At 38.7% G+C, this 25,459-nt stretch overlaps 2 protein-coding genes across 6 annotated transcripts in view; one reads left to right on the forward strand and one right to left on the reverse strand.

Moving 5' to 3' along the window:
- LOC134793133 (diacylglycerol lipase-beta) overlaps positions 1-7,433 on the forward strand; it is a 118,508-nt gene extending 111,075 nt beyond the window's left edge. For 3 of the 5 annotated variants that reach the window (XM_063764696.1, XM_063764698.1, XM_063764697.1), the window contains exons 14-15: positions 947-973; positions 2,792-7,433. In XM_063764696.1, coding sequence (XP_063620766.1) covers positions 947-973; positions 2,792-2,966 — 202 coding nt within the window. In that variant the 3' untranslated portion in view covers positions 2,967-7,433. The remainder of the gene's footprint in view (positions 1-946; positions 974-2,791) is intronic. The other 2 variants (XM_063764699.1, XM_063764700.1) reach the window with 1 other exon arrangement.
- A 1,449-nt stretch (positions 7,434-8,882) lies between these two features.
- On the reverse strand, positions 8,883-25,413 carry LOC134793173 (spatacsin). Its single transcript, XM_063764760.1, has 15 exons — positions 25,064-25,413; positions 24,260-24,674; positions 21,791-23,676; positions 21,343-21,510; positions 20,609-20,794; positions 19,579-19,861; positions 18,312-19,241; positions 17,697-18,019; positions 15,736-16,272; positions 15,052-15,194; positions 14,339-14,486; positions 12,836-13,062; positions 11,545-11,748; positions 10,531-10,677; positions 8,883-9,714 (listed from the first exon to the last, which is right to left on the reverse strand). The coding sequence occupies exons 1-15, from the start codon at positions 25,238-25,240 to the stop codon at positions 9,642-9,644; spliced, it is 5,847 nt and encodes a 1,948-aa protein (XP_063620830.1). The 5' UTR covers positions 25,241-25,413; the 3' UTR covers positions 8,883-9,641.
- Positions 25,414-25,459: the final 46 nt, after the last annotated feature.

A 25,459-nucleotide genomic window follows, 5' to 3' on the forward strand; every position in this document is an offset into this window, starting at 1 on the left:
TTATTCACTACTACATATATATGTATATAACTGCAGTGTAGGAGCATCATAACACACAGTGACGCCCGTCATCCTGAAAATTTCCTTTGCGATCCTCGCACCGCTCACTTGCAATGCAAACAGCTACACAATCTCGCTGTCTAGCGTAGCTGCCTGCTCAGCTATCCCGTACAAATAAATGCTCACACTGTTTCACGCAGTGCAGCTTTGCTCCGCCTCGCACAGCTCTGGTGGTTGCTCACCCTACAGCTTGGCAAAAAAGAGTAGAAATTAAAAAGTGGCAACACTGTAGTGTCGTCCCGTTTTCTTATACAGGGTGATTCAGGAGACGTGAGCAGGACTAACACTGCGCATATCGTTCATTATAAGCAACTGTTTCGTATCAGTATTAGTGAGGTTAACGTTAATTTTCTAGTCGTGTTGAAAAAAAAAGTTATTAATTTTTTTACGACATGCATGGTCACCCGAAAATTAGAATACTAAACTACCGATATTTTGTGTCAAATTGAATGTCATTACTGTCATCACGGTCTGGTTACTTTTGAAAACTCGTATCTCACTCAAGTTTGACAGTTTATTTTCTTCGTAATCAAAATGCCATTACGGTTAAAGAGGTTTTATGTTTATTAATTAGGTCCTGTAGGGTGACCATGATTGTTGAGAATTAAATTTGCCCCAAAAACTAAAAAAATAAAAAAATACCAAAAAGTAAAAAAATAGGAAAAAGTGTTGTTGTTTCTCCTAAATACGACGGTGATCGATCAATTATCAGTTACTGAGTGTGCAGGATTAGTCCTGCTCACGTCTCATGAATCACATGTATATATTGGTTTGAAAGGGACGACACTACAGTGTTGCCACTTTTTAATTTCTACTCTTTTTTACCAAGCTGTAAATAACAACCTACCAAATAAAACTAATTTTCTTTTCGCATGTCTTGTCAAAGCAATGACGATGAGGATGAAAATGAAAGGTAAACGATAACAGTTATCAGGATTTGAGTTTCGGTTCTTGATAGGGATACGTCCTTAGAGCAGATAGAAAGGGTAAGAAAATGTACAACCTATTTACTTACACGAAATTCTATACGAAAATGTAATCCATTTGCTTTGGACTATATTATTCTTCATAGTCATGGTCTCATAATTGATGAGAGAAACCTTAGACTTAACATGCAGATCGGAAAACCAATTCAATTCTTTACTTTATTAAATAAAGTACAAGTTCAACCAGGTTTTCCAATGTCTCATATGGTTGTTATATGTAGTGGTGCAGTAGTGTAGAAAATTTTTGCCCACCTCTTTTCTTTCTGCTCTAAGTGAAACGTATAGGTAAAAAGGCATGCATGACAAATAAGGTTAATCACTGATAAAATAAAATCGTATTAATTGCGAATGATTTTTGTTTTGAGAATTTACTTGAATCATCTAGCTGTCGATTAGTTGTGGCCACCATGGTCTAATAAACCATGGTCTTCCATTCCCATAGTGACACGGGCCTACGTCACAATAACATTGCCACTTTATTTCAACATAACATGTTACATGGGTACATTATACCTATGGTTAATAAGTTAAAATATTTCTTTATAATTTTATAATTTTCATTTATATGTATTTTAGCTTAAATTTTACAATAACACGTCATTTTTAATTACTCGTTAGCAATATCTTCCGATTCACGAAAGAAATTTCAGACTTTCGGGTAATTCTGTTTATACTACTGGCAACACAGGATAGCGCTGTGCACATTTGACAATTCGGATCTAGATAACTTCATGCCCTGACCGTCATCCTTGTCGAACGCGTGTTAATTGTTATTTCCTTCTCGCTCAGTGTCAGCAGTCGCAGTGTTTTCCAAACTTTTCACGCCGTAAGCTTGGTAATTAATGTGTAACTGTGAATTAGTTTTTCAAACGTTTGTCTTGTATAGATAAATAAAGTTTAATTTAATACATTAGATTTGTTTTATTTTACTATGTTTCTACATGAATAACTTAAAATTAATGCCGTTAAAATAATTTTCACCGTTGGTTAAAATTCTCCCACATTTCAAAGTTTGAGAACCTGTAAACAGCATGATGACGTAGGCGCATGTCAGTTAGGTCATACGCGAATCTCGGAATGGAGTACCAGGCGGAGTATATTATTATACCATGGTGGCCACGTGAAAATCTTCAAATGCACGCGTAGTTTGGTGGTGGCTGGTGGGTGGCGGTGGCTGTAGTCTGAAGTCGGTGGATTGTTGGCAAGATAAAACTTATTGCTATACTCTGGCAAGCTAGCTTTGTCAGTATATAAAGTCGGCAGATTTCCTGTAAGGCGAACAATTCGTCTTAGAACATAAAATCAATCCCTTTCTATAAGATACAGTCGCCATCAGATATATCGGAGCGGCCGAGGTGCTCAAAAATATCTGAACACGCACTCTAGCGCCTTGACAATAGAGGCGTGTTCAGATATTTGCGAGCACCGTGACCGCTCCGATATATCTGATGACGACTGTACATTACATCTTATAGAAAGTAGCGGGTAGGTGCAGGAAAGAAGGGAGCTTTATATAAGGGATGCTGGTGAAAGTGGTAAAGGTCTTTGAGAAGAAATCAAACACTTGTTTGACACTGACATGTATCCGATACATATCGTTTCAGTATCTAGCATTTGACGTATCTCATTGTTCGAATACAGCTGATAGTGTAAAATAAAAGTCTAGAAACAAAATACTACAAAAATTCTTCAAATGCAGTCTCATAAAATTCGTAATATTTCTCATAAAGCATTGCATTCACCAGGAAAGTGCGCACCCAAGAGCCAACGTACGAGATGCGATGGGCGTGCCCCGAGGACTTCATGGAGCTGCAGGTGATGCCGCGGATGCTGCTCGACCACCTGCCCGAGAACGTGCACCGCACCATACAGACCGTGCTGGACGAGCGACACACGTACCGCGTCACGCAACACCTCTAGATGGCGCTGTTATCAATTGTTGATTTTAAATCTCAACTGAAAGCAGGAGGGCGGTGTAATGCTTTGCATTTACAACGGTAGGATGCCACGAGGCAGTGCACTGTCTTGTGTGGCTGTAATGGTGTTTATCTGTTTTGCTGTGGATAAGACAACTGTCATGTTTTGGGAGAGTTAGTGCGATCGACGCATGTGTACATTGTTCTATCCACAGCTGATAAAACCCGTCTAGAATAGGGGCAGAGTGCTCTAAGGGCAACTTATGCCACAAGGCAGAATGCTCCCTGGATATTATACTATAATGTGTCAAATCAGAAAAATGTAACGAGTCTTATGCATAAGCCAAGTTATCGAACAATTTACTTGCCTAGCCACGCGTTTTTATTAAGTACACGAAATGGAAAACTTGAGCACTAGTAGACAACTAAAATCTCATTTTGATATTATATTCAATAAGATTAATTATTAATAATCAGAATCATGATATATTAACACGGAATACTATAATGAATCTCTTTATACTTGTACATCTCGTAAGCTCCGCTTCAGAGCCGACTCATGACACGATGAATGCATTTCGTTCCTAAACCTAGTGAAGTACATGACTCAGATATGAACAATTTCTACGAGACTTTTGTATATATTTTTTCAGAATTTATATTGACATACCAGTGTCAAGACGTTTTGTAATTAAAAGAGTTAGTTTAAGTAATGTGAGAAGACTGTGATGATGTTAGAATGAAAATATTGTTAAAGTGTAGATAAGTGAAATGTTACTATAGTCTGTATCTTTAGGTATTTAAATTTAAAAAAAAACAAATAATTTGTACATTTTCGGGTAGTTATAACATATGTAATAACATTGATTGGTTAACCGACCAAATACAAAACCGCCTGTCTCTGTCACTGAGCGACCTGACTTTAACCTACATTATTTGATCGTGTAATGTTTTCATCTACCCTCAACTGGCTTAACGAGCCATTTGAGGGTAGATTTTGTTTACGTTTATTTTATTAAAACAAAAGATACAGAGTATAGTAGCATGGATCGTGTGTATATGGTGAGGGTCGGGGCGTGCCCAGGGTGCGCCCCTCATTTAGGTGCATTACATATCAACGTTCAAAACGTTCTCATTTCACCGGTCGTTGGTCATCAATTTTCGGCATTTTTTTAATCACTAACCAAAGACAGAAATAGAGAGAGTTTGAACCTAGTTTAACGTACTCCACTTTAGTTGTTACTCATTATTTTGCTCAAATATAAGCAATTTGTTTGTCAATGTTCCGTGTCATTACTCTAAAAGTCTTTGCTTCAATTCGAATACACTCTAATATTAAGTAAGACTTGCAAAGCTACCACTAAGTACAATAACTAGATGATAGATAGAGCGTTACCGGAGTCAATTAATATTATAAACTACAACATATTGCTATGTAGTAGCATAATAAGTACATAGTGCTGACAGTTCAAAATATTTTATTGCCACTCAGTTTATTCATCGTTTTTAATTCAAGTGGGAAAAAAAATAATACTATGTAGCCATTTTGGTCTAACGGGATTTGCAAGCTCCGACAAAATTGTAAGCCGCGACTTAGGGCTGATTTAGACGGCGCGCGAACTAGCATACGATTTTAGTTACATTGCGGACTGTTGGTTGCGTCCAATTCAACCGACCGATCAAAACCCGCAATGTAATGAAACTCGTATGAGTTCTCGCCTCGTCTAAATGAGCCCTAAAGTCTCGCTAGAGCCAAATAGGCTACGTAGATAATAATTAACTTTGTTCAAAATATAAATTATATTCAATTATATCAATAAATTCATTAGAGTAATAATTGTGCACGTGGCCAAATCAGTGTTTTCAAGTAAACTCACCGTAAATATTGTACAACATCCTTTCAACCATTCTATTAGCATTTCTACAGAATAATTTCAACTTCGGGAACAAGATCTTGATATGAATAAATTTACCTACCTAACATAGAGTTTTTAAGCGTTTTACACGTACATAAAATAGCATTTATTTAAAATTATAATACATTCCAATTTGTATTGAAGTTAGCCCTCAGTCCCTTGCGTTACGTGTCAGGTATGATTGAATACAAATTGACACGAGATGCTTCCCTATCCTTACCTTTACTTTACTCCTTCTATACCGATATTAATACCTGCCAGCCGGGCTAGCACATGATTAGCGCCCGATAGACTACCCGTCCCTCTTTAATTAACATAGAAAAAGACGGGTAGGTAGTCTATCTCGCTGCGAGATACTGTCGCGCCAATCATGTGCTATATATAGGGCTACAGCCTTGCTAAAGGACCTCTTGGCCTTGTCATCGTAATAATCAGCCCGTGTCAATCTGACTTAGGCCTCTTCGAGGGACGCCACTGAGTTAAATTTTCATCTCTCCTCCTCCAATGTCCTCTGCATTACAAATATCATTAGTCCACCAGTAGGCCTAGCACAGGTACGGCGCGACAGTATCTCGCCCGCGAGATAAACTAACCGTTTTTTGTTTTTGTTTTTCTAAATGTTTTAATTAGATAGGAACGGTAGTCTATCTCGCGGGCAAGATACTGTCGTGACGCTCCTGTGTTAAGCCTACAGCGCAGCGCCGCACAAAGTCAAACAATCAAAGATGGAATTGTAGGTACTATAAATGTGGCAGCTCCATTTATAAAATGGCGCTCAGTTCTCAATCATATATACCTAACAGCATACACAAGCGTTTCACGACGCATTTTTAGTTTAGCTGTTATACCAAGAAAGGCGGTAATTATAATTATAACGCAAATTACTTAACCAAAAAAAATCTAGGACCAGAATTTCCTTGCCAGCTCCCGAGCAATTTTATATAATTGTATAATCACAGAATATAACATATTATGATGACATTTTGACAGTATGAGAGTTTTTGCCATTCTTCAGTGTATAATGTAAATAGTATTAAATCAATTCATGAACAACGCCTAAATTTACAACTACTCTACTTATGAACTTGGTTTTTAATGTAGGTACTTTTGTCATTATATTTACGGGGATTTATGTATTATTTTTTGTATACCTAGTTATATTGCCAGACGTTGAGTATCACGCAGGAGTAAAGAAACGAAATTAGTGTTAGCTTTACATACCTACAAGGGTTGTGAGTGTACACCACTATATAGTGCGTGGTATTATTATTATTAGGGTGTTAAGGCCTTTGAGTGTCACCAAGTTGTGATCTATTGTGACGGCCCTTTCCTTTGAGTGTCACCAAGTTGTGACTATAGTGACGGTCGTTTTGATTAGGTCGTTGTGTTCTCATGTATGGGGAAGACAAACAAATTATAGCCAGCATTCAATGAATGTAGTATGATACCTTTGGGTATGGTGCTTTAAGCACACTAGTGTCCCATGTCCTCCCCCTGACGCAACCCTCCCTTTTAGCATGAAATATGTCCCGGGTGACGGTTTTCATGCTAAAAGGATTATTGGTGTTGTCCTATCAAGACAGGTATTAAATATCGTCACAAAGTGCCAAAAATGTGTATACACGACCTTATACCTAAATTAAGGTAGAGTGTACAAATTTTGTGCGATTATTTAATACCTTGACTGTACAGAATTGAAATGATATTTCACACCATGCACGAGCTAAAGCACGGAATAATATTGAAAAATATAGACCACAGATATTTTTGTAACTATCAAGAGTTTTTATGTTACGTAAAAATGTCTCGAGCAAAACATATTGTTTAAACTGCAATCAATTTACTCTATCGGTTGCACCAAACCATCTGTCACCGTTAGAGCGTCCGCTAAATTTAATTGTATGGGACGTATTAGATTTCTCCGTTGAGTGACGTTGATCAGTCTGTTAAGTGTGGTTGGTGCAACAGACCCTCGGCCCGGCCACATCCCGCGACGGCGTCAGCGGCAGGCGGCAACCATAGGTTACAGCGAGATACAGCGATCAGACCTTTTGTTCCCACCTATACTTGCCGCCACCGCCGCCGCCGGTCTGCAAAGTCGTGGCCGGGCCGTAAATCTGAATATTAGTATTGTGCGTTTTATCTTGCCGCTCGTGATGGTAACTCCGTCGGTATCGTCTTGGGTCGTCCCATTCGTTTTTCGTCAAGTTCTTAAATTAGTCCTATTCTGCTACATTCGTCACAATCGTCGGTGGCTTTCAATGTAGAATGCGTAAGGAAAGCAGAATAGGACTAATTTAAGAACTTGACGAAAAACGAATGGGACGACCCAAGACGATACCACTCCGTCGCGTTTCTTTACTCCTACTGTCGATAGGTTGTTTCTTTTTTTTTACACAGGTACTGGTCGTTGTTGAAGTATTCGAAGGACTGAGGTTCTTTTCTTTTGTACCCTAAATTAGGGCTCTATAATCTCTCACTTAATGTAGCTCTAGGATAGCCAATGTCTTGTGTTGGGTTTGTGTTAATTTATATTAAAATATATTTTAAGTAAATCTGTTTGTTTCCTATTATAATCCTCTGTCTCCCTAGTTCAGAGTTCCACCCCATTTAGAACAACATGATTCGTGAATGAATAGCGTAGGCACTAGTTTTTGCAAAGATTTTCCGTTTGGTATAACCTTTTGGACGCCAATGACCGATATATCCGCAGCGTAGGTCCAACGCCAAAGACGATTAATTCGTCACAGACCACAGAGCAACACAGACCTACGTGCATATGCATAAAGTTCAATTTCAGTTTTGACACTTCGGTGACGTGGCGTCCGAGTGACAACTTTTGTGTTTGCTGACACGGGGTCGAAAAGGATAACGTCCGCTCCAGAAAGGAAACCAAACATTTCCAGATTTCCCTGAGTCAGTATATACTAATTGAATAAATAAAAAAACGCATTTAAGCATCGACTACATTCCATTTAATGTCACATTAGTATTGCCATTTATGAGTACGGCACTTAAATATAAAAATAATATGTTTATAAGTAGATTACAATTTCGGATTTCTTACAAAATATATTACAATCTTATAATCAGTCGAGAATATATCACAGTAAAGACTTAATTTCCTTAAATCTACATATAATATATATTTATAAGTGTTTACATCTCTATCTTTACAAGGAGCATTCAATCATATTAATATTTAACTTTTTGGTATTTTTATATTACTTGGATATACATTTTATCTCATTTTTACATCTTACAATGTCCCAAAAAATATTTATAATGAGTAAAAATAAAAATATCTATAGAATCTGATAGTTTTATAATAAAATAACACAGCTTTGTGAACCAACCACACATAAGCAAAAATTACAAAAAGGATTCAATATAATTATCATTTGAAATTCATTTTCATTTCTATAATTCATTATTTTCTCATAATATTGCAATTCTTTTTCAGTTTGAATTTTGCCTACACTAGACTAAAAATGACGATTATTATTTATATCAGAAGACATCCAATAAATGCTTTTAAACTATTTACAGCGAACATCATACACTACTCATGCACAAGTAACCTCTTGTACAAGCAACACTGTACATGGGTGGACCTTATTACAAACGGCATAAGGTCCACCAATGCCGTTTGTAAAATACAGTTAACAGTGGGCGATGGTACAGTCAGCAGCAAAAGTTGCTAAGCGGGCGAGGTGTTCAAAATTACCTCGACACGCTCTTATTCTCTTAACAATAAAGTCGCGTCAAGATCATTTTGAACACCTCGCCCGCTTAGCAACGTCTGATGCTGACTGTACGCCATTGGTCATGCACAAAAACGTACTCGCCAACGCGATTGGTTAATGCTAGCAAAATATAAACGTTAAGATTGTCATTCGTCGACTTGATGACTTTTATACCCACGTCGCAGTTATTTGGAAGACAGCATAATAGGGCATTTGACTGTATTTAAAATAAATTATTTTACAACATGCATGAAATATTTAGCACCAGAAGATTAATAGAGAAACGTAGACAGCAGTTATTTTTAGACACAATTTATATTTTAAAACCCGTATAAAACAATAAAGAGTAGGTAATTTGATCGTGACGTCACATGCTAGTGTTTCATATAAATTCCATAGTAGCAAAATCGTTTTGACAGTTCGAAAAAAGAAACTGATTTGACTAGTAGCCAAATACCCTATAGTGGCTATAGTCAAATTAGCCTGAATTGAGTACCGCATGAGTAGAAGGCGAGTAGGATTGCCTATAATGCGATTTGAGACTATTAACCCTTTACCAGGCTGACAGTTCAAAAATGATAATGGAATGTCAGTCTTACTGATCGAAAATAGAACACATGTTTCAACTAATTTGAAGTGCCGGATGTGGGAAATATTATCCTTTAGCCTGGTAAAGGGTTAACTATGCTCTGTTTAAGTAAGTAATGTATGTTTATGGTAGTAAGCGGGTCCCAAGCTGTCACAGTATATAGATCTGAAAAGTCAGAACTATTGACCTTAATTTCCATAAATAACGTGTCAATCGATTACTTTTTGTGAAGTAGGCTACAATTTTAACCTATTTTGAAAGCGGGTTTTATTTACGAAATATCCTTAGTCTAGGTTAAAGTTTTACAAAAACTTATTGCTTGTTCTTTTTTGGGGCGAAGGGCGGTAAATGCTACTTACGTCCATTGCGACGTTTAATGAACAACTACGCATTATAAAAGTATCATATATAATAACATTACTGTCATATCACCGGAGAAGATTCCGGAGCTCTGTCATGGCTGCTTGCGATACGGGACTTTTATTCCTCTCTGATTTGTATCTGAAAAAGTAGAATGATGTGGTGATTCTCTTTTTCCTCACAACAGAACAAAGATAAAATTAAATAAACTATATAAACGAATTATATCGTCGTATACCGTCTGACTGTATTTTAAATTCATTATACGCGATATAATCCGTTTACATAGTTTTATTTGTAACTATGTAAACGGATTTGTGTGTTTAGCTGACCACAATAGCTTATTACCAACCGCTTCAGTTAACCCTTTAACCATTTGACATTCTTTTCTAGTCGATCGATTTTGAACCGTCATTCTTATAGTAGAGATGCGTTTTTGTTTTAAGTATGATGGCATGTATATTGCCGCTACGGACTAACCCCCATATTCATAAAACTTTACGGGCCTGATTTAGTTAAATTATGTTTTATCCCTTTCTTACATATACATAAGTCAAAATGACAGATAAAGAAAAATGATTATTAGCTAATTGAACACTCGCACACACACACACACACACACACACACACACACACACACACACACACACACACACACACACACACACACATACACACACACACACACACACACACACACACACACACACACACACACACGCACACGCACACGCACGCACGCACTCTTTTTTCATTCCTTTTTTCTTTGTATTTCATAATTTCCTTAACTATTACCTATTACATTAGTTTTTCTTAACTTTTAGCCTACGAATTGTGAATCCGGATGCCACTTCACAGGCATAGCCTAGTGTGGGGCCACAGGATATTGATATTTATTGTTAATAAGGTTTTTCAAATAAATATTATTCTTATTCTTATATCAAGGTAGTGACTGACCTGGCGAGGAAGTCGTGCGCCACGTCGGGGCGGTAGGTGGCGCAGTCGCGCAGGTAGGCCTGGTCGTTGCCGAGCGCACGGCGGTATGCTAACTCGCGCCACGCCGCAGCTCCTCGTTGCGCCAGCAACACGAGCCCTTCCATGAAACTGAACAAAAACAAACGATACTATGTTAATAGGGTATTTTACTGTATTTAAAATAAATTATTTCACATGAAATAAAGCACTAGATAATTATTAGAAAAACATAGATAGCAGTTATTTTTAAACACAAGTTCTATTTAATAAATCGGATAGAAAGAACGTCAAATGTTTACTAGTAAACAACAGTTGATTTAAAGTTCAGATGACAATCACAGTTTTGAATGATTCACGGTAAGGGTAACATTGCATTTCTGACCGCAGCTGCACTACTAGTACGAACGCATCGGTGTTATTGTCAAATTCCATAGTAAAATCTGGTAAAATGAATGGAAGCACTAGCTGCTGTCGTTAGAAATGGACTGTCACCTTAAGTTGCACTAGACTTATATCGACCGGCAGTGACAAGATGCATGTAACTGCGTCGAAATATCGGGAGCTCGAAAACAAAACAAAAGGTAATCACGGTTCATATCCCGGTCGATATAAGTCAGATGACAATCGTTTCCGAAAATTTAACGCTGGGTGAATCAACTTTTTCTTGTCATTAGTTGCCATGGTTACGGTCTCTTGGGTCACTCGTAAAATACTAGCTATTTCGTATTAAATGAACCAAACTTGAATTTTTTGGTAGTTATAAGGCCTTAACATAGTGGAACATCTACTAAGCACGTTTGTAGAACATGGTAAAGCAGCTCTTCTAAGAAACTATGCTACTATTGTCTCCGGGCTGATGGGACAGAATAACAACAAGAAATAGTTGATTGACCCGCCTACTAAACGGAATTACGCGATTAACTTTTACGTTAATCCAAAATCAATACAGATGACGGCAAACTTATCTAATGTATCTTTTGTTACCATATATGTTACCTCAAATATTCGGAGACGAGTTTATACATCTGCTCCGTGCTCTTGTTGAGAATGAGTCGCGTGGGCGAGGCGTTGAGCAGCGACATCTGAAGCGCTATGTTCTGCGCTAGCGCCGCCATTTCGCCAGCGAAGCCGGTGCAGCCGCCTTGCAAGTATAGTTCGGCTGCATCCGTGCTGTGGTTGAGCGCTGTTTCGAGCATCGACCTGCAATAGCAGCCAAACATCAGCTAGACAATAGGGGGTATTACTGCAATGTTCTGCCGCCAGAGTGCAGCACTAGCGCCTATAATAAACCATAGAGTAACTTATACACACTGTTTTTTGACAAGTTTTCACAGACATATGACATTGATGCATCAAGGCGGTTTGATAACAAGTCCTAATGCGAAATTCGAAATTTAGTTATCTGCCTCTTTATCGCTCGAATATGCAAGAATGATAGAGAGGTTAGATAACGAAATTTCGATTTTCTTGTTTCGCGGTAGAACCCCAGATTGTGATGGATTGTGGTAGTGGCGCCCCCTACGCAGAGTTTCGCGTCATGTTCCCTATTAAAGCGACGTACTATTTTTATTTGAAGTTTCTTACGTATTCAAAATTAGATAGAGTAAAATGACATTCGCAGGCATGTATGTGAGGTGACCTTACAAAATATGGAATAAATGCAACTTCAAAATTGAGTCTTGTATTTCTTCATTTCAATGTTTTCCTTTTAACATCACTGCAATCAAATTAAAGCTTATTATGTTGTACGCACATACCTGGTCACATTATTATCGTGTACCCACACCGGCTGGCTGGGTTTCCGCGAGCTCCCCTTCGGCGCGGACTCAATAGCCAACTTCTCCAAGTCTGAGATCTAGCGCCTGTTTTCACTTCATACCTGATCTCATACATGTTAAATTGGAGCACCATCGTTAATGTTCACATACCTGGTGACATTATTGTCGTGTATCATCACCCACACCGGCTGGCTGGATTTCCTTGAGCTCCCCTTCGGCGCGGACTCAATAGCCAATTTCTCCAAGTCTGAGATCTAGCGCCGGTTTCCACTTCATACCTGATCTCATATATGTTAAAGTGGAGCACCACATTTTATGTTCACATACCTGGTGACATTATTGTCATGTATCATCACCCACACCGGCTGACTGGGTGTCCTTGAGCTTTCCTTCGGCGCGGACTCAAGAGCCAACTTCTCCAAGTCTGAGATGATATCGGGGCCCTGTTACCACTTAATACCTGGTCTCATACATGTTAAAGTGGAGCACAACATTTTATGTTCACATACCTGGTGACATTATTGTCGTGTATCATCACCCACACCGGCTGACTGGGTTTCCTCGAGCTCCCCTTCGGCGCGGACTCAATAGCCAACTTCTCCAAGTCTGAGATTAGGTCGAGGGCCTGTTTCCGCTTCACGTTGGCCGCCTCGGAGTACATGTTGAAGTGGAGCGCCACCATTATGTAGGTGTCGGTGTCGCCGGGGCAGTGGGTTTTGAGGTAGTCTAGCAAACCCTGGAAAAAGTGATAGGTACAGTCACCTGCAATAATATGTTACTCTTCGAAGGCCGCAATAGTACATTATTGTCGAGGTTCGGAAGTAGCTACTTGCAGGCTGAGGATTCGTTTTAAACGGACGACCTTGGGAGTCCGTTTAATTGAATCCGAAGCCAGCAAGTAGCCTTCCAGCCGAGTCATATATAGTGCTTTTCTCAAAAATGGTGCAAGAAATATAAATATCATAGAAATATTTTACAAAAGCAACTTTCGTACGTATATATTTTCACAGAAAAAAGTAGAAACAATTGAAAAAATTTGCTTTGCCGCCTTTTTATTTTTTTAATAAAAAAATAGAAGTTTATTTTTCTGCCGAAAATACGCCAACCTATTTGAGACAGCTAAATAGTCGCGGTACTAATCATCTGTTTGGCTGTTTAATGGGCCTGTGCCTTCATTTGATATGGCCATTTCAACTTTTAAAAAGTTTGGAACTCGACAAATAATGGAATTTGTATGCAACATTGCAGTCCCAAAATCGAGACTGCAATGTTTTTAACTTTTTAATTTTTGACTGACCATAAACTACGCGCTTCGCAACCTATTTTTTAAACGGCAAAGTCGACTTTGCCGTCCATTTTTGAGAAAAAATATGTGACACTCTCTTAATGCTCTACAAATAAGATCGTGTCAGATAATTTTGCGGCCTTCGAAGAGTTACATATTATTGCAGGTGACTGTACCATAGTTATGTTATGATTTCATAATCTCGGAAAATTAATGATTAGTTAATATTACAGGATTTAATGACAAATATCCGACTATACGTTGTTGTACTTCCCTCGTCAACAAGGAACCTTTATAGTTTCAGCATGACTGTCTGTTCTTCCCTTTGAGCTTTATTAAGTGACCCCTACATACACATACATATTAACCACGCTATTAACCCTTTATAAGGCACAAGGGTGTCAGGAATTATGCAAATTTTAACCCTATCACTTTGAAATAAAGTTCAAAATCATGTGGGAAATATGTTCCCTCTGCCTTATAAAGGTTTAAAGTGCTAAAAGACAAATCAGAATATTGTAGGGTGTTTTTGGATAAGTTTTCCAAAAACGTTTAGAATTAGATTGAGATAGTGTCCAGATAACTGTCTTGAAAATAAAACCGCAAAAAATTGCTAGGTATATTAATATTATTAATTTGGAAAATAAATGAAACAGGCCAAACACCTACAAGGGTTAGGTATTCTTTTCACAGTAATCCTTGTAAGTGTTTGGTCTGAACTACTAACCTGTTTGAACTCCGTGATCTTCTCCTTCTGCTGTCCCAGCATGAAGTCGAACTGCCCCAGCAGGAACTCGAACTGGTGCTTGTCGCGAAGCACTTGGAATACGTACGCCATCTCAGTGTACCGTGCCAGGCCCGTTAGCAGACGCACCCTGGACATAGATTAGGTATAGTTTTAACAAATATTTTAGTTTTATAAGGACTTTTGAGAACTAAAAGGTATAAAAATAGTGGTTTCTTTCGATGTCGAGAGCGAGTATATTTAGAGACAACTCGCAATCGAATGCGAAAGTCGTAAGAATTGAATCGAATGAGATGTTGCGTTTTCGAGGTTGTATTTAAAGACTCGCCTTACTTATTCGAAGGCCATTTTCGAAGTTTTACATGAAAGACAATTTTGTACCATAATCGCCGAGCGATTATTGTTTCGGATAAATATATAAAATAAATCACATTTATTGTATGGGAGCCCCACTTTAATATTTCTTTTATTTTGTTTTTAGTATTTGTTGTTATAGCGGCAACAGAAATACATCATCTGTAAAAATTTCAACTACCTAACTATCACGGTTCATGAGACACACAGACAACATACGGACAGACAGACAGACAGATAGACGGACAGCGGAGTCTTAGTAATAGGGCCCTTTGGGTACGGAACCCTAAAAAGGTACTAAAAACACGTTCAATGCAAATACGCCTTATATGTAATCTTACATGAGCCGCCAGGAGCGCGCCGCGAGCAGCTGCGCCGTGAGCGCCTGCGCCGAGCGCAGCACGACGGCCACGCCCTCTGTGTCACACGCGCACGAGAAACACTCGTGCGCCACCACTAGCAGCTCGATCGATATTATGTTCACCTGCCAAAATTACACGACGGTTAGCGTAAGTGGCGACTAGTAAGGACGGCGACGTAAGGGATAAAGAAATTGACAATTTAGCATGATAGATCACGTGTTTAGAGCATTTAGTAACTGGAGTCGCCTTTAAGAGCTTACCCCTCTGCCGAAAAACTTGCACAATTGCGCAAACTTTTGTATGGACTGACATGGCTATTTGTACGTTACGTACAAATCATGTAGAAATAGCAATAGGTACATTTGACGTCCCTCCCCCGCAAAAATCGGAAGACTGTTTCGTAAAGACAATGACAGCCATGACGTCTCCAGTTACTAAATGCTTTAAGATCAAATGGCAACTTCAACTAAATAGTGATTGCACACGGCGCATGTAGCCAGCATGCACAAGTTAGTTGTACTAGCTCGCGTCTTTAGGTACTTGTTTCAACCGCGCAAATGGTTCTCCCCAAAATTATTTTTATTGTTTACACGATGTTTATATAATACACAAGTACCTACGTGTGGAAACATAATAAACCATACAATTATTTCTTAAACTTGCCTGTTTTGTCGACAGCTTAGCGCCCTTAGTAATCTTCCTAATATTCGACTTGACTTCATACCGAATATGGATATTACTCCTCGAAATCACATCAAACAAGTTCCTCCTAGTATCCTTCGTCATCTTACTTCCGACCGTATACACGGTCGATACCGTGGAATACACAGACGCCGTCTCAGCAGAGTTTAATGTACCTCCATCAGTTATAGCCGACTCTACTTCCTCGCTTTCCACATTTGAATATTCTTCGTCTATTAGCGTGTCTAAATCCAGACAACTGTCGTCTAAAGTACTCTCAGGGACCGGTGTTGCACCAGACTTGTAAATCTTTCTAAACGCCATCAAATGATCGAGGATAAGTCGTCCGACGTGACTGCAGCAGTCGGGGCGCATGTTGAGGAACATTTCGATGTCGGAGTTGAGGGCGTAGCCCCAGAGCGTGTATTGGAAATGCTCCTTTTGACGGAATGTGGAAGTCTTCACTAGGTGGGGGCAGATTATAGCTGCTACCATTTCGTGGCACAGGTATTCAGCGATCTGTAATAAAATGAGTCCTGATTTAAGAAGAATTGGGATTATTTAAACTCATATTCATTTATTAACTCACATTTATAGACGGGTCTAACGCGGCGCGGCGGGTATTATGTGAGTTAATATGTGTTCAAAACGCGAAAGTTTAAAATATCATATTCATTTGACGACGACATTTTAAAATATTTGTGTAGTGTGGCAAAATACAAAGAAAAAGATCATTTATTATTTAATATGGCATATTACAATGAATTTATAAATAAGTACATGTAAGTATAAAGCACAATAGGTACGATTATGCGAGCATAATAAATAAATAATAATAAATAAGCTACAGAGATAGGATATGGCGGGTCAATGTACGAAATTCTATGTGCTTCGCGTCCTTACATTAATTTTTAAAAGTAGCCGTCTATACCTCGTTCAGTTTAAAGAGTTAGCAAAGCGCCCTCTCTTTTGCACTTTTATATGCAAATGAAAGGGACAAGAAATGGTCAATGGGCGTGAACAATCGTACCTCACTGGCAGCCGCGGCTTACATACCATCGCTTGGAATATTATTTTACTTACTTTATAGTTTAGTTATTAGTTCGTACGTAGGATTTCGCATATACCCTTTAGTGGGTGGCAAAATATTTGGCATGATATTTGCCGTCAGATAATCCAGACATTTAATGTTATTCTAAGAAAAAAAGGAGAGCTGCTAAAAGTTACTCCATCTCCTGTAAAATGTTAATTCTTTGGCAAGATCTTAGATATTTAAGGATATTTAAATACATATGTGAGGAGGTGATAAGGCACATGCAAAAACCATCCTTCAAATACTTCCGAGTTCATATCTACATCTACCTAATAATCGCTTTTCTTTGTCTGCAATACAAATGAGCTAAACTAGATAAGGAAGTAAAAGAAAGCATACCTGAGAATTTTATTAGTTTATTGTTTGTTTGCAGCTGCAGCTTTTTGTTAATAACAAAAGATAATGTATTTAACTCTGATAATTCATTGCGGTGTAAGGGGCAACATTTTACCTGAATAATAAAAACCACGTCGTATCCAAATTAAAAATATTTTCTTCCAGAATCTCTGGCTTCCCTTATACTGTTCAAATAAATTCGCCTCAAAAATCTTAAATCTGCTCGATCATTCGTCTTACTAATGCGTGTTCTTTCCAACCAAGAGCACTATTAACACGTCTGCACTGTACGAAGACAGATATTGACTAAAATTTGGGTGCCACGTAAACCCATCATATGCGCATGCAGCGGTCTTATCTCTGGCCAATGATGTGCATTCTGCGTTTTCCAGTACTAACTCTTTAAGTTGAATGAGGAATGGAAAGGAGGTTGAATATCGGTAGGATTAGCTAGTAAAAAAAACTCACTACAAGATCAAAAATACCTATGTTTCATTTAGATAATAATTGTTACCTGCTTAGATGGAATGTTGAAGGTCCTGAACACAAGATTCGCCAGCGACATGCGAGTGCGTCCGCTGACCAAATTTATAAAATCGACCGACAATCCCCTATACTTCAGTACCGCGGTATATTGCCAGCCGATGTGCAACGCTATACGATAGTAAGCTGCTATGTGCTTGGCAATGGATAGGCCACTACGGGCAGCTAAGGCTTCTAAAGCGGTGAGGCGGTCGGCCTCCTCTCTGGCTGCTAGTTGGCAGCCTTCGGTTGTGTTCTCTTGTTTTTCCTGGATGATTACAAGCTCTTCGAAGCTGGCGTCTGATATGCCTGATGCTGGAAAGGAATTATTGAATCAATGGGTAGATTGTTTAGGTATTAGAACAGGCTATTACCGTTTTACCAAAAAACTCTTTCTTTTAAAAATATTTAAATTTTACTGCAACATTAAATAAAACAAAAAATATTTTTACAGAGTCAATTCAACAAAGGTTTCCCACTGTGTAGTGAAATTCGTTAGTACACATTTAACTCGCCTGTTAACAAAGATTAATGACACCTCGTTTTGAATAAATACGTAAACAAGATAGATGTAGTAACACAGTAAAATTTAGTAAATATTACTTACTGGTCAACTTATTCTGCAAGTACGGCGACGAGATAACCAATCTCAGTTCCTGCGGCAAATCATACGGCAGGCACGTGCCTTCAGCCAACTTCAGACATGTCCTAATTATCTGCACCGGGCACGGCGGGCTCCTATACATGTGCTCTGAAGGCACTTTAAACAACGCGGAAAGACGAAACGCGTCCACAAGCAACTTTAACTCAAGTAGTTGGTTAATAACTCTTCTCCAGTTCTCTACCGCTTCAACATCCTCCAACATAACTACAACTTCAATGTTACCAACGTCAGATTCAACTTCAATCTCTCGCAATTCCATCGAAAAAGGCTTCTCCGTATCAACGACTCCTATCTTCCTCGATAAACTCTGATCTTTTTGCCCGTTCAGTATAAAATGCAGAGTACTCTGGTAGCTGTTTAAAAACACCTCGTTTTGGGAATCGCTTTTGAAATAGGCGTCCCACATTAAATGCTCGATGCGCTCTCTTTTCTGCCCGTATTCTAAGTTCTCCTCGAACCAGCTCATGATTATTCTATATGCGTAGAACTTCTGCACAGTATCATTGATTTCGTTCACGTAATACACTAAGAAGTCTGTAGCGTCGTTGAACGTTACTGCTGCTTTTTTAAAAGCCTCGCTACATTTAGCTATGAAGAGAGTCCATTCCTTGTTGTCGACGGCATCTTCTTTCATTAGAAGCATTTCGTGTTTATGCGCCCATTCGGCCATTAAAATGTCGTTGACGGGGACACTGGCCAGCTTGGCTATTTTGAGAGCGACGTCGTAGTTTCTGCTGGCAGTGTAACTCTCAACGCACTGGAGCAAGTACTGGCCCGAGTCATCTTGCAGCATTTTAGATACGTCCACGACTGTCGGCGTCTCCATGGATATTTGAAGGATCTCGTGTAATGTGACGAAGTTTGGTGAAGGTACTGAAATCGAGAAATTCACAATAGCAGTTTTATACTGCCAAAAAGTTATTGATTGTACTACAAAAAGATGTAAAGTCCAACAAAAAATCATGCCCCCTAGTTTGAAAGTTCAAATAGATGGCGCTATGTTTAGTGGTCACTAGATTGTGAAGAAAATACAACCAGACGTGACATACTGCATGACGTTCGCAGCGCCATCTACATCAGCTGTAAAATATGAAGCACGAATTTATCATAGACTTGATACTTCTTATAAAATCAATGACTCTTTCATATTTCTATACTTAAGCATAGCTAAAATGGATAATCAAAAGGAGTGTAAGGTTTAACCGCTTACCCGAAAATCCCTTCCCAAACTGCGCAACAGCCAAACATTTCAGAAACTTCCTCTGATGAAAAGCGCTGTCAAATCCCTGGCTGAGCGCTATCTTCACCAGCGCCGTGGCGATTCTCTGATAAGCCTCCTTCGACAGCCGGCTGGGTAAACCGTTGGCGTCGACGCTGTACCGCCGTAGGCAGAGTTGGAGGAAGCTGGCTAGCGTCTTGCTGGTCTGGCAGTCGAATATGCGCTGCTTTAGAGTGCGGCAGAGAAACGCTGTCAGTAGTGCTAAGGGACTTTCCTGCAAGACAAACTATAGATATGAGAATTACCCGACTAAAACAGTATACTTAGGACTACCAGACTAAAATAGGATTGGATTGGATATTTTGGAATGTTTGTATAAGTAGGTACAAAAAGAATAGATAGTATAGAGGGGTCCTGTCATTGTAAATTTTGTAGTCACTGTAAATTTACTGCCATCTATCGACACACGACTAAACCTCAAAATGAAAACGTATAAAGTTATCAAAAAATGTATATATATGGATAAATGATTTTATTATTTTTATATCATTTTGATCCGTGTTCATTCACTGATATCTATGTGTTAAAATTGTTAAATATGAAACGGTGTCGTCACGCCATCTAGCCGTGTGTCTAAAGGTGTGTGCGCCATCTATTCGAGAATGACTTTTACTTGAATTCCGAGGCACGTTTTTTCCTTAGGCTTTATTCGTCTTATACGAAGTTACATATGTCTTTGGTAGGTATAAGAAAAATTCTGAAATAGACTTGACTGAGACGCGGTACAATTATTTTTGTGATTGAATGAACCTTACTATTCTATAAGAAACATGTCCGTCGTCATACTAGGAATTATGGGAAGTGGGAATTGTTGATATTTGTGACGTGTTACGTACAAGGGACAATTTGCAGCAACTATGCAACTAACAGCAGCATGTATGTTTGCAATTAAAGTTAAATATTACCATCAATCTTGTAAGTATAACTGCTATGACGACAAAAACCCTAGAACATGTCATACCGGCGTAAAGACGAGCATCGCCTCATGTAGTGTAGTAACGTAGCCTTCTTTCAGACACAGCTCTGCGACCTGTTGGAACTGGTCGGGGGAGACGTTTTGCTGCGTAGCTAGTAGAGCGCTGTCCGGCGCTGGGGTCGCTAGCGAGGATAGCAGCCATTGTGCCCATAATACGAACACCGCGTTCGGCTAAAACAATAATTAATTTTTAAGTACTTACTTTATCGAAGCCTACGCTGTGGATCTGAAGGTACCTATGCTGTTATTATTATGTTTTTTTTTTGGGTCAATAAATCAATTTCTTTATCCTGGGTGTGTTTTCGATAAACGACGAAGTATTTTGTTAGGATGTAGCTCGAGTGACGTAGAGACCTATGCGTGGGAGTGAAGAAGCACGACGAAGGGTGGCTGGAAAACTTGAGACAAAAAAGGCACACACGTCATCGGGCTGGTAGCCTGGTCTCAGATCCAAAGGCTCAACAAATTCACACATGCGACTTATGCGGCAAGAAGTGCCGTGCAGCGATAGGCTTGTATAGCCATAGGCGGAAATGCATTGGCCGTTTCAACTGCTCTTGACACAGCGTTGCAACAATCATCCGTCAGGGATGCAGTGGCCATTGATGATGACGCACCACTGAAGACAGAACCGCATGGAAGACTGAAAGTTCATAATTATTCATAATGGACTTTCATGCGATTCTGCCAATTCTGCACTCACTCCCACAGACACTCACCTCATAACAGCCAGCAAGCAGAACGAGTAGAGGCTCGCGACAGAGATGCGCGGAGCGGATGAGCGCAGCGGGCGGGTCCTCGGGCCCGTGACACGCGGCCGCCACTTCCCACAGCTCACGGGATAAACCGCGCGACGGGAACTCGAATGTCACGCTGCCGCTCGGGCTCTACGACACAAACAATAAAACATTCGTTTAGTCATTTAAATTGACATCCGAAAAACTAGATAGCAACAAGCCAGTTGTGATTAGAAACAAATGAAACAATGTATATATTTAACGGCGCGTCACCATGAACCTTATCGGAATGCACGAAGGTTGATATTGGGCTGTAACCGCGCGAGTTAAGGGTCTTTTCCTTAACTTTCCAGAAAAGTATACCCACTTAGTTGGAAGTTGGAAATACTGTTGAACGCTAGAGGTGATGAGATGTGATTTTAAAACTTACCACTTCAGAAGAACTCAGTCTGTTTAATCTTCTTTGCCCATTGGTAGAGTTGGTCTTGCAATCCTTCTCTGAGCCTTCCTCCACATTCCTATTCATCATGATGTACTTCAAATGCTCAGCGTAAGATTTCTGCTCGAATTCCTGTGAGAGCTTCAACATTTGACTCAAAGGGTATCGGAATACGTCACCGAATAATAAAAAGTTGAACCAAGAGCCGCGCTTTACAAATTCTCGGAGTAAATTTTCGGGCAGCGGCAGATTGTGAAGCATTGCGAATTTTATCATCGTTTGGGTTTCAAACAACGCGACTGACATTTCTACTTCACCATCTGCATTTTGTTTACTTTTCAGCGTGTGCATAGTTATCTCTTCAAGGTTCTCCAAAATGTCCTTTGCTGCATCATCGCTGCTTTGTGTAAGCTTGGACATGTAATCATTCACTGTTTTGTTAGCTTTGTCTTGGTTATATCCCTTCTGGTATATTAAGTACTCTTTTATCATTCGTGCTGCAGTCATATGAACTCTGCATCTTGTAGGGTTACAACCAATCATGGCCACAAATGATATAGCGCAGGCTACCATTGCCGGGTCATCCCAGTGCTGTAGAGCTAGAGCGTGACCCTCGCAACAAGCGCTCTTTATGCTCTTATCTTGCAGACGATTATACATTTGATACTGTTGTACAACAAATGCCTGACTGGCGTTGCACGGACGGTACTGCTTTAAATAGTAAATGTGGCTCAATTTTGCCACATAACCATATCTTTTCATCAGCTTTTCATTCGCAAAATCCGGCATGTCAACAGATTTTTGGGACAATGCTTTTACGCAACTGGCGTTCACTTGCACATCGTTCGCTAGAAGACTGCCCAAACTCCGACGGTCCGCTTTATCACATACTACGGTGGAAGTATTTTGATTTATCAATTGGAATTCGAATATTTTCGATACGTCTAAACCGCGGTAACCAGAAAGCAGTTGATACACGTTGACGTCTTTGAACTCGTAAAATGGATTCGTATCTAAATATTTCTTATAAACATTGTGTAAATGAGGAAGCTTCTCTTTATAACCTTTATTTGGCAATTTAAAGTCTTTAAATGTAATGAATTCATCGTTTGAAAACACGTCGAATAGGTTTGCTCCATCTTCAAGGAGGATCATACCGAGGACTAGATGAGGATTGGAGCAAATGTAATTATCAATGTCATCTTTGGCTATCTGCTGGCAAGTCTTATACACCGGCACCACATGGCTCTGCCTGTCTGAGGTCTGTTCAATGCTTTTAAACAATAGCCAAAGATTTATACAGTCCTTGGCCTCCTGCTCGACATTAGAGAGGTCTGTGTCAAGTATATTACCCTCAACACACATTGTCAACACTTTATACAATTTATTTTTTACACAATACTTAGCTAATTCTACATAGAAATGTTGTTTAGTAATATTGGAGCAAGATTCAGTGAAAATATCATCAATAAGTTTCAAATTCTTAGTTCGAGCTAATCTGGCTATGATTTTGTCCAAGTCACTAGTTTCATTATCATTGACAATGCCATAGGAACACAGTGTATCGTAAATACACATTTTAGTGTATGCATAGCAGCTACTGCTAGCGATGCTTGCTATCATTTCATTGGTGATGGGCCATTTACGAAAAATTTCATCTAATGTGTCAAGAACTTCATCTGGGAAGCCCTTGGTGTCGACATTTAGTAGTTTTTTGACAAAGCTGTCATTGTTAAAGAAATTGTACCGGGCATTCATGTCCCTCACCACCTCGGACATCTGCAAGTTGATCCACCGGATTAAAATCATAGCCTTGTTTTGTTCTACCAGATGATTCCACATTTCTAAAGGTGTTGAGAAATCCAAGAGAGAGAACTCTGGAAAAAAGGCATGAATTTAATTGATATATTATTAAATTGGAAGCCTAATTATAAAAAATCTTTAATTGATTTTAACATAGTATGTAGATAATAATTACCATTATTCATAGCAAAGATATATATAACTCCGTATAAGAAAAATAAAGTCTAAGAAAAAAACGTGCCTCGGAAATCAAGAAAAAGTCATTCTCTAATAGATGGCGCCATACCTTTGGCCTATTCTCGGCTAGATGGCGTTCACGACACCGTTTGATATTTAACAATTTTAACACATATCAGTGAAAGAACATGGGTCAGTATGGAACAATAAAAATTAGAAATCATTTATCGGTAAACATATTTTGATTAATTTATACATTTTCAATTTTACTTTAAGTTTTAATCGTGTGTCGATAGATGGCAGTAAATGTACAGTGACTATTAGCCCTCTATACTATCTATTCTCTTTATTCATAGATACGGAAATACAATACCGTGCAAACAGATTTATCATTCTTATCAAAGAACATAGCAACAAATTTATTGACACTGGATAATTAATCATGTACATAGTAATTAGATAACAAAGTTGGGACCTCACCAAATGAATCCAGGAAAAGAGCTGAAGCTATTTTACTCTTCCACTGTGGAGAACAAGCCTGTATCTTCTCAATAGTCAATGCCTTTATTTCACTTTCATTTACAAAAATTCTATTTTTACCAGCGCCAAAGACTTTATTTTGCTTGAAAGTGCCTTCACTTTCAAAGGATTTTTCTAAGTATTGTAGTAACATCCAATGTCTCTTGAAGTCTTGCCACCTTGTTACCGTATCACCTTTTAAATCCAGTGATAGTTTGTCTAGATGTTGGACTATAAAATCTCTATATTCAATTTCTGGTGAAGACTGTGCGAGATCCATGAGATGTTCTGCCGGATCTATACCAACTTTATTTAAGACATGAAGTACTTTGAATATTTGTTTTCTCAATAGAAGTTGGATTGTCCAGGCTCTGACCTAGATGCAACAATGTATGTGAGATAACATCAATATAAGTTAATAATAACAAGAAACTTATTACTAGCTTCTACCCGCAACATTGTCCATGTGAAATGATGATGATTATTGATATAAACTATCCTATATCCATCCCCAGGCCTCAAACTATCTTCGTACCAAATTTTATCTAAATCGGTTTAGCGGTTTAAGCATGAAGAGGTAACAGACAGACAAACAGATAAGAGTTATGTTCTCATTTATAATATTAGTAGTGTGCACTGACCAAATTAGAAAACAAAGTTAAAAATACACACATAAACATGTACATGAGTAGACGGAACAATAGTTACAGTAACAGTTACTGTGTAGATAAATAACAATCAGTACAAATGTAATTCTAGACTTACTTCAGCCATAAACCAATCTCTTGCAGTGTCTTCATTCCACGAGTTCTTGTGCATCAAGTATTTAACAGCCAAGTTTATGTGACTGCCTTTATTTGCAGCCTCTCGGACCACATCTCTTGCTGATTTTTCCTCCCAACATGACCAAATAGTTTTCTCATTCTGGGTCAACCCTTCCATTTTCACAAAAACACTGTTAGAGAAACATTAGATTGTGATAAACTCTCAACTTCCGTAACTTTAGATAACTTAAGGAAACTATATTCTTATTGTAAGTGCTTAGTATGTATGTAACAAAGTAATTAAATAAAATTTGATTTGATACAGATTTTATTTATTTCACTTTACGTCAAAACAAATGTCAACGTTATGTCAGATTGGTTGAGGCGTTTTTTTAAC

The sequence above is a fragment of the Cydia splendana genome, chromosome 8, assembly GCF_910591565.1.
Source record: "Cydia splendana chromosome 8, ilCydSple1.2, whole genome shotgun sequence".
Lineage (NCBI taxonomy): Eukaryota > Metazoa > Arthropoda > Insecta > Lepidoptera > Tortricidae > Cydia > Cydia splendana.